The sequence below is a fragment of the Musca autumnalis genome, unplaced genomic scaffold (assembly GCF_047663935.1).
Source record: "Musca autumnalis isolate F117 unplaced genomic scaffold, ASM4766393v1 scaffold_2, whole genome shotgun sequence".
NCBI lineage: Eukaryota > Metazoa > Arthropoda > Insecta > Diptera > Muscidae > Musca > Musca autumnalis.
This window is the reverse complement of record NW_027411755.1, coordinates 120,722,312-120,741,284: the sequence shown is the minus strand read 5'-3', so window position 1 is coordinate 120,741,284 and position 18,973 is coordinate 120,722,312. Positions and strand designations below refer to the sequence as shown.

The 18,973-nt window shown below is 35.3% G+C and overlaps 1 protein-coding gene across 1 annotated transcript in view; it reads left to right on the top strand.

Annotated features, from left to right (window-relative positions):
* Positions 1-4,512: 4,512 nt before the first annotated feature.
* Positions 4,513-18,973, top strand: part of hoe2 (hoepel2) — a 65,557-nt gene continuing 51,096 nt past the window's right edge. Inside the window, exon 1 of the mRNA XM_073969157.1 lies at positions 4,513-5,018. Within this exon, the coding sequence (XP_073825258.1) occupies positions 4,811-5,018 (208 nt within the window). The 5' untranslated portion in view covers positions 4,513-4,810. The remainder of the gene's footprint in view (positions 5,019-18,973) is intronic.

Below are 18,973 nucleotides of genomic sequence, written 5' to 3'. Positions count from 1 at the left end.
TCTACGTTTTTTTGGAGAATTACCAAAGTTATGTTCCTTAATGAGTTGTCTATCCACTTTGGACATTCATTGGAGCAGTAATGAGCTTAGTTAAACCAAAATTTAAGGCTCGGCATGTTACACTCTAAGGGTACTGGTTCCCCAATTTTTATTAAATCTTGATCTTGATCTTTCGTTGGAGGACTTTTTTTTCTTAAACAGGACCCAAGAAATTTATAAGGGTTGATAACTGGCCCGAGGTATTTATCAGTTTAGTTTTGTCATATTACATCAGCAACATACTCAAATAAGATTAATATGTCATGATCTGGCCTTTGGCCGTTTTACCGACTTTCAGAATAATGACTATTAAATATTTCCTAATGATGTCATTGGGGATGTCTTCCCAATCATTATTATGTCCGTGAAGCCGATTTTGCATATTTTTTTGCTTGGTAAAAAAATATAGTAATCAAAAATTCGATATTCCAGCTTTTCTAGAAGGTGTATAATTTCCATATTTGATGGGTTTCATTAGATTTGGCCAAGTTTTTGGGATTTGTTATGATAGCAGAGTATAATATCTATCCATTTAGTAAAAATGAAGTGATTCCAATAATATTGAGAGAGGAAAAAGAGCTCTGTTGTAGGTCTTTTAAAATAATACACTGAGAGTCTATTTTTCCCTATGGTGTCCACAGGATGTTTGCAAAGCCAAAAACGGACTGTTTTGCATTGGTCCATTATCCGACAATACATATTGAGTCAAATATTTATTCTTTGCATACTTGTCTGCGGCCGATTCTTTATTGTTTATTGTCAATATGGTCTGATACATTTTTTTAACTGTCTGAGGACCCACATTCAATACTGTTAGACCATTATTAGCCGCAAAAGTCATAAAAATGCATAATGACTACAAAAATTTTCAAATAATGACTACAAAAATTTTCAAATTTTCCCTATGCACTGTGCCAACTAACAGCCAATTTGGTTGTAAAATGTGGCTAATAGATGAAAATACCTTAAATCGGGAGGTACGGCTATATGGGGGCTATATCAAAACATGGACCCAGAGACCCCATGTTCAATACCAGAAGTTCTTTTGACATAAGAAAGATCTATGCCAAATTTTGTCAGCCTACGTCAAGTGGTTCGGCAATTAAAGAGTTTTTACCCAAAATTTGGGTAAATACTCGAAATCGGGGTACCCTTATATAAGGGCTATTAGAAAACGTGGACCTATGTTGACAAGTTTTTGCAAGGGTATTTTCTACATATTGAGAACTCACTATGCCAAATTTCAGCCAATATGATTGTACAATGAGGCTAATAGGTTAAAAATACCTTAAATCGGGAGGTACGGATATATGGGGGCTATATCAAAACATGGACCCAGAGACCCCATGTTCAGTCCCAGAAGTTCTTTTGACATAAGAAAGATTTGTGCCAAGTTTTGTCTGCCACGTCAAGTGGTTCGGCAGTTAAAGAGTTTTTACCCAAAATTTGGATAAATACTCGAAATCGGGGTACCCTTATATGGGGGCTATTAGAAAACGTGGACCTATATTGACAATTTTTTGCAAGGATATTTTCTACTCCTTGAGGACTCTGTGCCAAATTACAGCCAATTTGGTTGTAAAATGTGGCTAATAGATGAAAAATACCTTAAATCGGGAGGTACGTCTATATTGGGGCTGTATCAAAACATGGACCCAGAGACCCCATGTTCAGTACCAGAAGTTCTGTTGACATAAGAAAGATGTAAGCCAAATTTTGTCAGCCTACGTCAAGTGGTTCGGCAGTTAATGAGTTTTTACCCAACACTTGGGTAAATACTCGGGTATTTACCCAAGTATTTACCCACTAGTTTAAAGTATTGTAAAACTAACCATTTTGAAACGAATTTACAACCTAAACCCAGGAATAGGGTGTAAAATGTTGTATGTTGTATGTACCCAAATAAATACCCACAAATGGGTATTTACCCGGTATTTACCCACCGTGTGGGTATTTACCGGGTAAATACCCGGTAAATACCATCTCTACATATCGACGCCTCCAAACAATAGTATGCTAAGTCGACTTAGCATGTTTTCAAGTTCTTTACATTTTTATATTAAACGTACTTTAACTTGAATTCTGTCAAATTTTGGTAATAATCGGACAATTCGAACAGAAGTTATAAACAAATATTTACTTAGCATAGTACTGAAGGTCAAAGAAATTTCCAAACTTTTAGAGCTTGTCCTGCAAAACTCACTGTTCAGAATTAGCAAACTATTATTTGGAGGTGTCGAACGTCCTTTAACTCAAATTCTGTCAAATTTTGGTAATGATCGGTCAATCCGAACAGAAGTTATAAACAAATATTGACTTAGCATAGTACTGAAGTTCAAAAAAATGTCCACACTTTGAGAGCTTCTCCTGCAAAACTCACTTTTTAGACTTAGCATACTATTATTTGGAGGTGTCGATATGTATTCAAAGCCATTTCTGACTATACGAGATAATCTGTACAAATACAAGATCAGCAGATAAGATGGGAAAGAAGCTATGCGGACATTTTATTCAGAATGAGGTTTCGGGCACATTAACCGTCTGGCTATGTCCGCATCGAAAATATTAATGCAAACGACCTAATCCTCCACCAAAAGTAGTACGAGTATCTATTAAGCTTTTACGTTGGTCTATAAAAATTCACAAACACAATGACCTAAAATCGTTACGTTAATCAATTGATATGGCTGTGTTGCTCATTTGAGTAGTATTGGCGGATGGGAAGAGGAAATGTAGGAAACCTGCTGCGAAGAAGACAGCTAATGTATGTAAATCAAACTATGTCATTTGCTTATGTACACCAAATACTTTGTATATGTGTCCAATATAGACAATCATGAGCGGGAACAACGAAATACACACACACACAGAATTTTTGTGGTGCCAACACCCGGCATTACCACCTCCTCTACGACATCCAATATACTTTTAAGAGACCGTGTATTGCGAAAGTCAAGGTGATTGAAAAGAAAAGAAAGAAAAAAAAAAACAACACCAATTTATGAACATGCTTAACAAAACAAAAAAAGAAACCCCACATAATAACGACGACATTTGTTTGTAAACAGAGAGCTAAGAGCTATTGTGACAAATGCTCTCAACGGATAAATCCTTTAGAACAAGTGGGTGAAAGCTATGACAAAAATTTTCCAATTCCAATGCACTATAGGTAATTTGCCCAGTTTTTGAGGCAAAAAGTCGATTTTGCAACTCTTAAAAATGTTAATTTTTAAGCAGGCTTTGAAAAAAGAACATGTCAAAATTTATTAATATGAATGACATTTTTCAAAATAGCACTATTATCGCGGTTTAAATTACGGTCAAAGTGAGAATGTCGAAGAAAAACTAAAAAAATATATATTATAAGGCACATCTCAATGCATTTAAAACCGCGGAAAAATAGACCAAATATAAATATATGTAAAATGGGTATGATTGGCAATTGCGAGAGGAATTTATTTAATATATAATATAGCTTAAACCTTTTGCGTAGCGACCAAAAAACACAAAAAGTCCGAAATAAATATTTTATTTTTCTTAAACTCACATCATATAGACTTATACTAAATTGGCCGTGTTTGGCCGTGATTTTGCCACCTAGAACACATTACTGGAAGTCTTCTGCATTGGTATTGCTAGGTTTCAAAACCCGATTTTGCCCGTTTTTTGACATTTATGAGATTTGGTTTGGTTACTTCTCAATAAAAAGTCTGAAAATTGTGGAAGTTTAGTTTGAGGAAATAAATAATAAATTTAAAAAAATATAGTTGTTTACAATTTCATTGCGAGTTAAATAAGTAATGGCGACAAATTGTTCGTTATATCTGTGGTTTCTATAAACAGCGCTGCAGTAGTATGCTGTATTTTATCTCTTTTTTACATATTAATCATTGATACGGTTTAAAGCAGTATTAAACACGTCTTTATTAACGTATATTTAAAAAATATACAAAATTGTAATAACAATTCGTTTGAAAATCTACTAGCGGGGACAACATTTTTGTTACTTACTACCGTGATCGTTTTCAAAAGTTTGTTGTGTATGAGAAAACTAATTCAAATGGCATCGGAAGAAATATCTTTGTTCGTTATATACGTAGTTGCTTATAACCGTTGTTCGTTATATCCGAATTTATCTGTTAAAATCTTTGTTTTATCTCATTTTTACACACAAATAATTTAAAAAGTTAAAAAATCCTTTAATTCCGCTGTTATTAATTTTTGCCTCAAAAAAAGGGCAAATTACCTATAGTGCAATGGGGGGAATTTTCTTTAAACATCATAGCAATGAGAGCGCATGAGAGCTAGATAAGAAATGAGATGGAAAATTTGAGAAATGTTCTGTGTTTCCCCTACTGAACACAGTGAGTAAGGTAATGTGTGGGAGCATTTGTTGCTATTTTTTCATACTCTGTTATTGTGTGTGTGGTGGAAATCCTATGGTGAAATACAACAAAAACACAGCAAAACACTGTTGAATATCCATTCAACACAGATTCCATGAAAATAGCTCAGCCAATGTTTTTAGTCGCTTTGGAGACGTTCGCAGATGAAAACGTTTTGAAATGTGTGGAAACCGTGAAACGTGAATATTGATTTGTTTGTAGTGATTATACAAAAGTTTATAAATATTTTTTATAGCTACATTTTGTTGATGTTTTTTGTTTTAATTTTAAACAAAATGTGTTTTGAATATTGAAAGAGAGCAAAGCGAAAAAAGTTTTTAAAGTGAAGAAAAAATTCATAGGAAGAAAAGAAAATTTAAATCAAAATGGGTTTACACAACTTGTCGCGTAAATTTAAACGTAGCAGCCCCGGCAATGGCATTGAAATGCAAAGACGTCGTTCTAGTCAAAATCTGGTTGTACCACCGGCTCAAGTAACCGAACAATCGTTGCAGGTATGGCGAGCATTACCACCGCAAATTCGACATGACCCTAGTATGGTTTCCTTTCAAATGGAAAATGAACGTCTGCGAGGTGAGTATCAAAGTTTTGCCATTATGTTGGCAAACCATAATTACGGCTGTGGTTAGTAGTATAACGGAAGAGACCTCCAACGTGACGACCGCCTCCGTCCGCCACAGCCATTCGTGGGAAGTATTCACAGAAGAGCTGCAGGATAATGAGATGGTTGTTATATTTGCAATGATGATATGTTTGATTTGAGATTTTGTGTGAGAGTGTTAAGCCAACCCGCCAAGGATGCTTGAGATGTCGATGACACTTTTGTGGTACAGAATGCTTAACAACAACAGCAACAAGAAAAGGCTATAATAATTGGAGCAGAAATTACATATTGAAGGGTGGGGTTTTTCTATGTTTGTTGCCGTGGGATAATATTTTAATAATTGCTTGTGGGCTTCAAAAATGTGTAGCAATGTTGGATGCTAATTTTTGGAAAGGAGTACATTTAAATAAAGCTAATTTAAGTAGCTTAAAAGGAAGGAAAATGGGTCCAGGGGTCGTTAATTTTATTTGGCTTTGCGTTACAATTATTTTAACATTTTTTGTTTGCATTTGCTGAAAAGCTTAGGAAATAATAGATACCAACAGAATGGTTCTGGTCGGGTTGAACATGGAAATATCACCTATAAGAAGTAAAAAATGGCCAAGTTCGGCCAGGCCGAACTTTTTATAACCTCCACCATAAAATATTCTAAACTAAATGGAATTATTAGTTTCTATTCCTGTCCACAATTTTAGGTGGATAAGTTTTTCGACCACGGATACCCCAAATGCCTAATTAACGCCAGGAAATGTATCTAAAAATGTATTCAAGCGGGCGGTTCCTATGTGGGGGGGGCTATACCAAAGTGTGGACCTAAGTTGAAAAATTTTTGATGGAACAACCTAAAATTTCAAATTACGGATAGTTTAGTAAAAAAATTAGCTAAAACCCTCAAAGTGCCGAAAATCGAGTGGAATAGTTATATGTGGGCAATACCAAAACATGGACATATGTTACAATTTTGGTGGAGAAGTTTCGTGACTACTGGGGACCTCTAATGTAAAATTACGGGTAGGTCCATCAAAAAACTTTGCTAAACTTTTGAAAATACCGAAAATCGGGATGTACCTTTCTGTGATGGCTATATAAAAAATGGTCCTATGATGAAAAATTTTGGTGGAGAAGTTTTGTGACCACTGAGAAGCTCAAATGTCAAATTAGAGCTATTTCGGCAAAAATTTTTATCTAAAATCCTCGAAATACCGAAAATCGGGAGGTACCGTTGTATGGGACTATATCAAAACATAGACCTCTGTTTAAGATTTTTGGTGGAGAAGGTTCGTGACCACAGAGATTCTTAAATGTCGGTTAAAAATTGTAGTTAAAACTGAAAAAACGAAAATCGGGAGTTACCGTTCTGTGAGGGCTATATAAAAAAATGGTACTATGATGAAAAATGTTGGTAGAGAAATTTTGTGACCACTAGGAACCTCAAAAGTCAAATGATAGGTAGTAAACCAAAAATTGAAGCTAAAATCCTGAAAATCCGGAGATACCGCTATATCGAGGCTATACCAAAACATAGACCTGTGTTGACGATTTTTGGCGCTGTAGTTTCGTGACTATAGGGAACCTTAAATTTTATATTACGGGTGGTTAGTCAAAAAATGTAAATAATACCCTCAAAATACCGAAAATCGAGAGGTACCGTTATATATGGGCTATGCTAATACATGGGCTTTTGTTGACAATTTTTGGTGGAGAAATTTTGTGACCACTGGAAACCTCAAATGTCAAATAACGTGTAGTTCAGACAAAAACATTTAGCTAAAACCCTCAAAATACCGAAAATCGGGAGGTACCGTTATATGGGGGCTACACCAAAACATGGACCTACATATGTTGACCATTTTTGGTGCAGAAGTTTCGTGACTATAGGGAACCTCAAATTTTAAATTACAGATAGTTCAGTCAAAAAATGTAACTAATACCCTTAAAATACCAAAAATCGGGGGTACCGTTATATGGGGTCTATGCCAAAACATGGACCTATGTTAACAATTTTTGGTTACTGCAGAGAACATCAAATATCAAATTACGGATAGTTCAGTCAAATGATGTAGCTAAAATCCTCAAAAAAACTAAAATCGGGAGATAACGTTACATGAGGCCTAGCCAAAACATAGACCTATGTTGACAATTTTTGGTGGATGGTTTGTGATTGCAGTGAACCTCAAATGCCAAATGTAGCTAAAATGTTCAAAATACCAAAAATCGGGAGGTACCGTTTTTTGGGAGCTATACCAAACCGTGGCCCGATATAGCGCATCTTCGAACTTGACCTGCCTATGGAATAAAGACCCACGGGTGCAAATATAGCGCTCTAGTTTAATTATTGTGGACTTTAGATTGATTATCCTGATCCAGAATATATAAGGTGGCAAATGATTATTTCCAACGGAAAAACAAACTTTGGGCCGATAAGAAATTCATCATTTGAGCGTGTTTTTCAAATTTGTTTTTTGGATTGAAGCAAACATATACATAAACAGGGGGTTAATATATCCTCCATACTATGGTGTATGCTACTATACTGTTGCAACTGTTGCCATACGCGCAAGACCCGTCTACTTCTTCGGGTTCCCCCAACTAAACTTCAAAACTTTTCCCTAAAATGGTACGCTCGATAACTTTCGAAGGCAGTAAGCGATTTGATCCATAGTTTGTACATCGGAAACTTCTGCGGTACATAGATCAGATTCGAATATGGACTACATCGGTCCACTCCTTCGGATACCTCCCACACAAAATTTTGGAAAAGTGAAATTTAACAGCTGCTCGCGTATCGCTTTGATTTTTGTTGCGGCAGCTTGTATTCGCTGTCCCCATTAGGACGGTCTCATTTTTCAGGGGCAAGTCCATACTTCCTGAGAAAATTGCTGCAAAACTGTAAAAAATCCCTACGGACATCATGTGTAGTGGCTGGAGGACACGATAACTCTCGAAGGGATAAGCCGAATCGGTCCAGAATTTGGCCTTCGTAATATTTTGTCCAAACTTTGTTTAAGTTTGAAGATGGGCAAAATTGGTCCACACCTTCCGATACCTCCCCCCAAAAAGTTAAGATGCTACGCCCTCTGATGAACCGATCAGCCGATTTGGTCCAAACTTAAGGTCTCCTAATATTTTGTCTAAATGTAGTTTAACTTCCAAAATAGTCCATATCGAGTTGTCTGATATGAATTTGAATTTATCAAAGTGGGGTCTAAAACCATCATTTCGATGAGGCACAATTTTTCTCTTTTATAATGCGAATGTATGTATCTGCAGCCACTTCAGAACCTTGGAAAGAAAAATCAGACTTGTTGCCTGGGCTTGGCAGAAAGTTGTCAGAAATTGGTCGTGAGTATTGTACAGAGACATAATAAGTACTCGATAGTCTCTGTTTCTTCATCTTCATCTCTATCCCCTTTGCAGGGCATTGATCGTAATATGCAGTGACCCGTGATTATTCCCAATGTTAGTTTCAGGTTAGATTTCTCATGAGTAGATATGTAGTTCTTCACGTGGAGAGGATTGGCCAGATTTCCTTGGATACCTACAGCTAAGTTCATTGTGTCACATCTGACTAGCCTTAACCCGATATCTTTGTTCCAACTGCCGCTTGAAATGGCACAATGGTGGCTTGGTTGAGATATCGACTTCCATTTCGGTTGACTCCGATCCGATATTTCACAAGGTCGTTATCTTTGGTTTAAGCGTCTACAAGGCGTTCTTGCAGTCCAAAACCGCCGCAGACCTGATAATATGACACCTGAGTGATTTATGAACCGCGTTAAAGTCGAAGATACGAACCCACATAACCACCACTATGTAACATGTTTCGCCTTTGGTAGAGGCTCTTCATGCATATCGGCTGTGGAGCGGCTTCACTTTACCGCTTTGTTTTTTACAACGCTGAATATTTGTTCAATCATTGTATGGCTTTCATGACAAATGCTTAGCGTAGTCTTTGAAAGTTATGAGTTTGGCTCTGAACACTAACAAGCCGTGACAACACCTTTTTGCATGTGTTTTTCAAGGATGTGGGTTCAAACCCCAGACGGCGTTCGGATCTCGCGATAAAATAAAGACTAATTCTCATTCATATGAGAGCAGTTTCCCCTTGTCCCTTCAGAATGTTCGTGGGAAATATTGTTTTTTAATTAATATGTAGGTTTCGCCCCACCATGTCATGTAGCTTTATGAGTATCCAATTTACGTCAAATAAATTCACCTATTCCCACGGATATTGGAAGAATGAACAAGAAGCACAATAAATAAGTTCATGGCATATCATAACATGCTCAAACTCGGCGGTGTTGCTACCTATTAAAAATGCCTTGGTTGAGGCGTGTCTTGCATATGAACATAATTTGTAGCAATTGCTTGTGTTTGGTTTCTGTATTTGGCAAAGATCCTGGAAACCTCTGCTCAATATATATGTATGCATGTGTGTTCATTCCGCATATTATTATAATATTAGCAATAGATATTGAAAGATGTGATCTATTCCATGTTGTTTTTGATAGAAAAATTGATTTTGATTTCTTGCCAAAAAATAAATTTCAAAAACAAAACACATGTGACGAATGACCAGAAGAAAAACAAATAAGAAGAAAAAACATCAACGAATCTTAAGGTTAATCAACAAAAATTCGTATACGTATATGCATAAACATACATACATACATATGTATATATGAATGTATGTATATGTACGTGCCCGTACTCAACTTATTGCACATGGATTCATTCAACATGTGGCTGCTTAAATATTCCCTCTTACAAGCCGGAAAATGCTGTGGTAGGTGTAAGGACTTTTCCACGGAAATCCTCCAATGAATTTCTAATGTGATTGCAGTCAACGAATGAAAGAAAGTATGCGCGCACTAATACATTTTTTCTTTGGCCATGCATACGTGTCAAGAAAACATAAAACGGAACCCTATTCAATTTGTTGCGGATATAATATTATGTCATGTGTAACCCAAATCATATGTATGTATCTCAGCTAAGTCAAAAATAAACTTGCCCCCTTTCATATTTAGTACGTGATTAAAATATTATATTTTTATTTCGGAATGACAGCCGGAACATTGTTGGAAATAGTGCAGTATATAAGAGTAGGAATAAGAAAACTATAACAATGTTGTCCACCATCATTATTATAGTTTTTTTGGATTAAGTCATATCCCGAATGCTAAAGTTCATATTAATTTTTACTTACTGAACACCTTTAACTTATATTTATTTAGGCTACTTCAGAATATTTGTTCTTGAAGCCGAACATGAAATTAACTTTAAAGGGCTACAATTGATTGACTTGATCATAAGGCGTTGTATGTTATTCTACATATATCTACTTGTATCTCTAGCTATACATCGAAGTTATGATACTTTCGCTAACAAATAAAACAAGTAAAAAAGCGTTAAGTTCGGACGGGCCGAACTTTTTATACCCTCCACCAAGAAATATCCTGAACTAAATGGAATAATAAGATTTCTTTATTAACGAAAGTATGAATTTCCAAAATTTTACGGGAAGAAGTTTTTTGACTACTAATTCCGTCAGATAAAAAAAAATGAAAATACCTAAAATCAGGAGGTACCATTATTTGTTATTCATGGGGGATACGCCACAACGTAGGCCTATGTCCAAAACTTTCGGCGTATAAGTTTGTTAACCATTCGGAATAGTAAATGCCAAATTACAGTCAATTTAGGTCGAAAATGTAGATAATAGTTTCCAAATACCTGAAATCAGGCTGTACCATTATATGAGGGCCTATACCAAAACATGAACGTATGTCCAAAATTATAACTAATGTCCAATTATAGCTAATTCGGTCGAAAAGTGTATCTAAAAACTTCAAATTACCTTAAATCTGGCGGTACCATTATATGGAGCTATACAACTATATCCACAATTTTTGGTAGGTAAGCTTTTTACAAAAACTTATGTGGCGGTCATGGTCATATTTATGTCCAAAATTTTTGAAAGGTAAGTTTCATGGCCTCTGAGAACGCTAAATGCCAATTATACCTAATTCGGTACGAAAACTTAGCTAAAAACGTGGAATATACAGAAATCGGGCGGTACCGTTATATGGCAGTCATGGCATTGTTTTATAACGAGACGATACAGTCAATCCATTGTCCCAATTTGAACATCAATATCACAAAAATGGTAAATCCTAAGAAAAAGTCATAAAGGCCAATCTTGTAGAGAATTTTTACTGCTACAAAATTTTTTTTAATTCCATTACGATGCGACTCGCGGTTTCCAAGCAAAATTGTGAAAACCTAAAAAAGCTCTAAAAATGTAAACTTTGACAGCGATTTATTTGAAAATCCCTCCGGCGATTTTTTTGTTTTTTGATTTTTCTCATCCATGAGACTACATGCTAAATTTTAGCCACTTCGGTTAGATAATGTGGCTAAAACCTTGAAAATACCGAAAATCGGGCGGCATCGTTCCATGGTGGCTATATCAAAACGTGGACCTATATAAAATTTTTTTTGGTGGAAATTTCTTTTAGCCTCTGACAACACAAAATACCAAATTGCAACCTATACAGTGGTCAAATGGGCCTAACACTTTCAAAATTCATTCAATGACGCGTACTTTATACGTGTCGATATAAGAGGGCTATACCAAACGTGGGCCTATGTGGTCAAATTGGCCTAACACTTATACATTCAATGACGCGTACTTTATACGTGTCGATATAAGAGGGCTATACCAAACTTGGACCTATGTATATAAATAATATTTCTTAAAATACCAAATTACAACCAACTCGGTAATCAAGTGGGACTACTACCTTCAAAATTCCTTAAAACGTCGACGCGTCACGCGTCAGTTTGTATAGGGGCTATACTAAAACGTGAACCTATATAACCCATTTTCAAAAGTTATACATACCTACAATAGATTTTACCAAAATTTTATCCACCTACATTCGGATGCTAGAGTGATTTCCACAGACGGAAAAATTTTGCGCACGATAACTCTTGATGGGTGTGTCCGATTTGGTCCATACTTTACACATTCTAATATATGTGCCAGATATAGATCAGGTTCGAATATGGACTATATTTGTCCACTCCTTCGGGTACCTCCCACACAAAATTTTGCATAAATGCACTTTGATTTTTGTTGAAGCAACTTGCATTCGCTGCCTCAATTACGGCAGTAAATGTTTTTTTCAGGCGCAAGTCCATACTTCTTGAGAAAACAGCCCGAAAGTTGTAAAAACTCCTATGGCACCATATGTAGTGGCTGGAGAGCACGATAACTCTCGAACTGATCAACCGATTTGGTCCAAAATTTGGCCTTCGTCATATTTTGTCCAAACTTAGTTTCAGTTCAAAGATCGGTAATACCAGCCCACAACTTCCGGTACTTCCCCCCAAATTAAAAAAGGTCACTAATATGGTATGCACGATATCTCTTGAACGGGGCAAACAATTTGGTCCAAACTTTAGATCTCCTAATATTCTGTCCAAATTTAGTAAAACTTTTATAATGGCCCATATCGGTCCTCTCCTTAGTGTAACTCCCCCACAAAAGTTCTAAATTTGTGTCTAAGTGCAGGTTATAGTCTGTCCGAAAATCCTTTGGAAAAATACCTAAACTTGTGGATATATGTTAACATGTTGATATAACACCTGTATAATGGTATCGTCCGAATTCAGGAATTTTGAAGTTTTTATGTTCTCCGACAGGTGCGTGCTTTCATTCCCTTGCTTCAGTAGCGCCCATCATTGACAACTCTGGAGAAACAATTTAAAAAGCGCTAGTCGGCTTTACCGACAGGGATATGCCCTCAGCTTGGGTGAAGTGAGACATATATGGACAGATCGAATACCGGCTATACAACCGATATCCCTTTCCCAAGAAAGGCCTTATCTTTATAAATCAAATGTCGTTCGTTGGTAATGGCGTCAGTTGAGAACGACTGGACCGGTTTGGATAATTCTTTTTGTAAAATGTTCGCCATAACCCGACCGAATTTAAATTTTTTTCCTGTCCGTAAGAGAAAAGAAAGGTTACAGAGAAAATCTGTTGAAAAAACTAAAATTCTCCTCGGTTTGACAATGGACCGAAGAAGTGAGGTAGAAAATACCTATTTTTGAATTGTCAAGCATGAAGTCCATTAAAAGTTATTATTACAACTCATTACGACGGGCCAGCAACGCTGACCGGGGTCTGCTAGATGGTAATAATTTCATAACGTTTTTTAGACACCCCTTAAACTGCACTTAAGCGAAATTTTGAACTTTTGTGAGGGAGGTGTTCCAACCAACCTGACAGACGAACGGACAAGGCTTAATCAACTTCTAATGGATTGGAACTAATTTCGTCCGAAAGTATATGATGTCTAAAACCATTATTTCGACACATCTTTATTGTATCAAAGTTTGTATACCCTCGAGTTTTTTTAAATTTATCTAAGATTAGCAAAAATATTACGATATGCAAAGTTTGGACCAATGCAGTATCCAGTTTAAAAGTTGTCGTGTGCACAAGCCACTACGCATACATGATGGTCGTAGGGGTTTTTACAGCTTTCTGGTCGTTATCTCAGGAAGCATGGACGTGCGCCTGATAATACTTGTACCGTCGAGTTGAGGGTAGCGAATACAAGCTGCTGCAAAGAGAATCAATGCGATTCGAGGCCTTAAACTGAACATTTCCGAAAGTTTGTGTGGGAGGTACCCTAAGGAGTAGACCGATATAGTCCAGCAGTAGACTTATGTCCGGTAGAAATTCTACAATGTACAAAGTATGGATCAAATCGGTTACTGCCTTCGAGAGATATTGTGCGCTCAAAAAGTTTTGAACTTTAGTGGGGGAGAATTTCAATTGTAATTTGATTATTTCATTTGAAATTCGAAACATTTCATTTATTATTTGTTATTTGAATTTGTTCATTTGTAATTCGAATTACAAATGAAAAAAATCGAATTACAAATAAATAATTCGAATTACAAATGAAAAAATTCGAATTACAAATAAATAATTCGAATTGCAATTGAAACAATTCGAATTACAAATGGAATTCTCAAATTACAAATGAAATAATTCGAAATTCAATTGGAGCTCTTAAATTACAAGTGAAATGTTTTTAATTACAACTGAAATTATTCGAATTGCATGTGAAAATGGTGTAGATTAAACTAAGTTTGGATCAAATATTAAGAAAACCAACTTTTGGTTGATCTGTTCGAGAGTTATCGTGAGCTTCTGCCACTACATGGTGCCATTCTCTCAGGAAGTATGGACTTGGCCCTGAAGAAACTTGTACCGTCGTAATGGGGCAGCGAATACAACCCAGCAAAAAGTCATTACTAAATAATGGGTTATTTTAGTATTTTTGGTAGGCGTAACTACTTACAAAACCCCCCACTAACCCATTATTTTAACAAGGGCATGTCGCACTGATTTACTAGTTATTCAATGACCACTAGAATAACTAGTTATTCTGTGGCCACTAGAAGTTGAAAAATTAGCAGAAAAAATTATTTTGTTTTTCAAAATAGTCAGGCTTAATCCCATAGTCGTTGTTTTAATATTTTATTAAAACAACTTTAATTTATTAGTGGAAAAAAATGGGCGATGTTTACCAAGGGGTAAGGCAGGGAATACTATAGTTTCAGATCTCGCCACAGATCTTCATCAGTTCCCTTGTTTCCCACTAATAAATTAAAGTTGTTTTAATAAAATATTAAAACAACGACTATGGGATTAAGCCTGACTATTTTGAAAAACAAAATAGAAGTCGTCAAAACAAACAAAAAACGCCAACCCTCCTAAAAAAATTATATTTTTAGAATAGTTGAGGTGGAATTTGTCTTCAGTTCCAACACACTTCATATTTTTATTTTATTTCACTCTCTGTTGGATTTGATCATACAAACTTCTGATTTGTAGTCGAACACCCTACACACTATGCCACGCTTACCAACATTAAGGATTGTTTAAAAGCTTACATGTGTACCACCATCGGATTTTTTATTTTGTAAAAAAAACTCGCGTGTCGACGGCCAGCATTGAACATACAACCCTAGGATGTGTAGCGGACACACACGCTCTGTGCCACCGTACTCATAACTTAGTAAGGAGTAATATAAGTAGTTATTTTTGTTTAAATTACTTTGTAATGGGTTACATAATGACTAAAGGATCCGAAGGTTTGTTGGGTAATAAAAGATTTCAAAAATAATATTTTCATGTTATTAATTTATTTTTAAATTTTATTTTCTCCTTTTTGAATGTTAATATTTATTGAATAAATGTGAGTTTCAAGACCGCATTCTTCATGAATCCCATCGAACTGCTTCGGAACATGTGTAATCCATACTCCCCATTACACATATTTTTTTGTGGTCCAAACATTTTGTTGGTTGCCCAACTTAACGTTTTTTATTTGTTGGTGCTAACTTTACTTTTCACATCGTAAAACGTTTTCGTGAGTCATCAATATTATGGATTTCATTCATTTCTATTCCCGTCTTTTTTATAGTAAGGCATTTTAACATGCTAAATAAATATGTTTGTTATTTGTATTTCACTCATTTATATATGTTTCCTTATGAATTGACTATTTTAGACCTTACAGTAAAATAACTACATACCCAGACCAGATTTTTTCTATTTTATTCAAATAGTAAGGCTTAACATTTTTCCCAAGGGGTAAGGCAGGGAAGACTTAGACTATAAAAATCCAAATATTTTGTTTAAATGTTAAAATGTTTGTAGTTGTGTGTATGGTCATATGTGATTATTGTGTTTGTTATGAATCCCTAAAATGTTTGTTAACAATTGTCTAGGAAAATTCCTTATATACTATTCATGCCAGAGTAAAAAACTTTTTTTTAAACTTTACCAACTTTATCCAGGGTGTAAATTGTGTAAAAAGTAAACGTAGAAGGAGTTTATTTAAATTTCCCTTAAATATTTATTATGTATTCTCTTTGGTAAATAAAATGTGTGAATGTTATACACGTGTTTGCATCTTCTTTCAGCCAAGAGAGTTCTTTTCTGCCCCTGGTTCGTCTTCCTTAATTACTCCTTTGATAATGTTTTGCAGTATTTTGTATTTGTTATTTCTCATGATGTGTCCCAGATATGACACTTTTCTGCTTTTGATAGTTCTGATTAGCTCCCTATTCGCATTAATTTTCCTAAGAACTTCGTTATTATTCATTCGGTCTGTCCACCGTATTTTTAGAACTTTTCGGTATATCCATATCTGTGTTTGCTTAGTATATTCTATTATACTCTACTTTCAAGATCAATTATTTTGTTTTTTTATTATATGTATGTATATTTTGTGGGACAAGAAAAAAACGTCTATGGAAAGACAATGTAGGCAAGCTTGATAAAAGAAAATGTACAATGAAACCCTGCTTGAATTTCGGACAGTAAGCTAAACAACTATTAAAAGGTCACACAACACAAAAGAAGTTTCTTTACATCCAGAGTTGTCGATGTGTGGCAAGGGGATACTTTTAAAACGTTTTTGCTTTTGCCAATAGCACAAATGTTCATAACTTTCAGTTCATTGGCAAATATTTAATTCAAATTAATCAAAAAGAATCGAAAATATTTTAGAATCATGCGGTTTCATGCTTCCATTACATTTGAAATATTTACCTCTTACGCTCCTAATAATAAAACCGGAAACTACTTGGTTAGGTGTCTCCAAATTGAACGTTAGCTCCATAAATATAACTAAAAAATACGTTCCACTATTTTTTAGTGTTGGATACTATACTTTGAGTTTTAAACTAGGCCATCGTAGTTTTGGCCTTTCCCAAGCGCGAATACTGGTTGCATTCATTCTCATGGCATAAGAGAATAACCGATTTACTTCTTCCAAAATTAGATCCAATTGTTGGTCGACTATATGGGTCCACTTCCCAACAATATTTAAAATTGTCTGCTCGAGGATCCTTTTTAAATCTTCACCGAAGACAGTCCCTGTGATCCTGGATAGAAAGAATTTTTTTTGTGGTCAAATCCATACTTCCTGACACAATGGACCGAAAGCTGTAAAAAATCCTACGGTGACCAACTAAATGGCGGAATAAAAATAGTGAATCCCAAATTTAGTATAAGTTGCAGAATGACCTAAAATGACCCGTTTAATCAGATTGGCCGAAAAAATTCTCTCAAACAAATGAAGAAGTATATATCCTATATTCATAAACTATACAGTACACTGCACCTCCAACATACATATCTTCGGTAGGGGATGTGCTTGGATTAGATTCATGCTGTAGCAATTCTTTCATAGAGTTTAGTTTCACGACTTTTCCATCGCTCTTCCGGTAAGGTGATATCAGTTTTGTACTTTTCAAGAATTTCCGTCATTGCGGAAATTGCTCCTGCTCAGTAAAGGGTCGTGAAATCCCTTGCAGATTCACAGATTGTTTGCTTTTAATATTAGGAGATTACTTGCTTCCTTAGGTTGCTCTCTACCGAAAATTTGTCCTATAAGCCATATTAGTATATATTTCCAATCCCCTGTACATGATGCTTTACTTTACCAAATTGGAATATAAATAGTTTAGGGTATATGGTAATATTCAAAAAAGTTTTTTCAATCGTTGAAGTTGAGGTTCACAATTTAATAAGTCGCGAACTGTTAATATATTTTATAAAATATGAATACATTTATATTTGTTGAAGTGTTTAAGCTACGATCTCATAATATGGACCATAACAAATAATTTTCGTGGAAGCTGCGCTGGTGGTAATATAAAAAAATGGGAAAAATGTGTTGAAGTTTACAAGTTTTTTTGTGTTCTTTCTTGATTTCTGGCCAAACCACGGAAAATTCAAAACTGTGCTCAAAGAAAGAATTAAAGAATACCCCTTAGGCAATATAATTCTAGTGTATGACTTTTCTATATATACACTGCATCCCCCTAAAATCGATGCTGACATTTTGAAGTTTTGATTTCAGTGTTTTTCGAATTTTTCTTATAATTAGATGGTGCAACTAGATAATAATCGAAACTAGTTTATAGGATTGTAGAACTCGCGATTCCACGTCGTTCGATGTATATCTCATGAGTGTGCTCCATACAGCTTCCTAGTAATCGGAGTCCAACGGCGAAAATTTGGTGCGTAAATTTTCTGAAAAACATATTTTTTGGCTTTAAAATTTACAACTGTCGTACAGGTACCCCTGAACCCCGCGTGATTTTAGTTTTTTTACGTGCCGGATTTAATGAGCTCTTCCGCGGTCGAATCCATCCACTAAAACGCCGGATATAGATACCTTGAAAGTAGGAAAATCTGCAAAAATATATTTTGACAATTCCGCGAATTTAACCGCGATTTTTTTGATTATTTTTGCATAAATGTAATCCTTTATACGCGATTATAATATCTGCCAAAAAGGTGTGTCACAAATTGCAAAGATTCAGGAGTAATATCCCTATTTATCCCAAAATAGAATGCGGTGGCACATCCGCAGTTCTTGACGAATCTGTCTAAAATAATTTATATTGACGTATTTTTAATAGGGGGCCATTGAAATCGGATGCACCTTATAATCATATGCACATCGCGTAATTTTTGCCCACTTAAAGGTTTTTTGAATAGTAAGATGCAACTGATGGCACACTTTGGCCGCTGAATGAAACATGGGAAAATCCATGCATATTGATAGACATGGACTCCCTGTATCCGAAAAGCACATGCACCTCAACCGATTTAAACCAATTCGTGAATTATACGGTTTTTAATATCTATGTTTTTTCTTTGATTGTAATTTCAATATTACTCTCTACTTCTTATTTCTATTGCTTATCACAGAAAGCAAATATACTTTCACGATGACTAATTACTTTTCTCGTAGAAGTTTAAGCAAAATACTTCAGGATTTGGATCGAAATTTAGCGAAATAATAGAATAACTCCCACC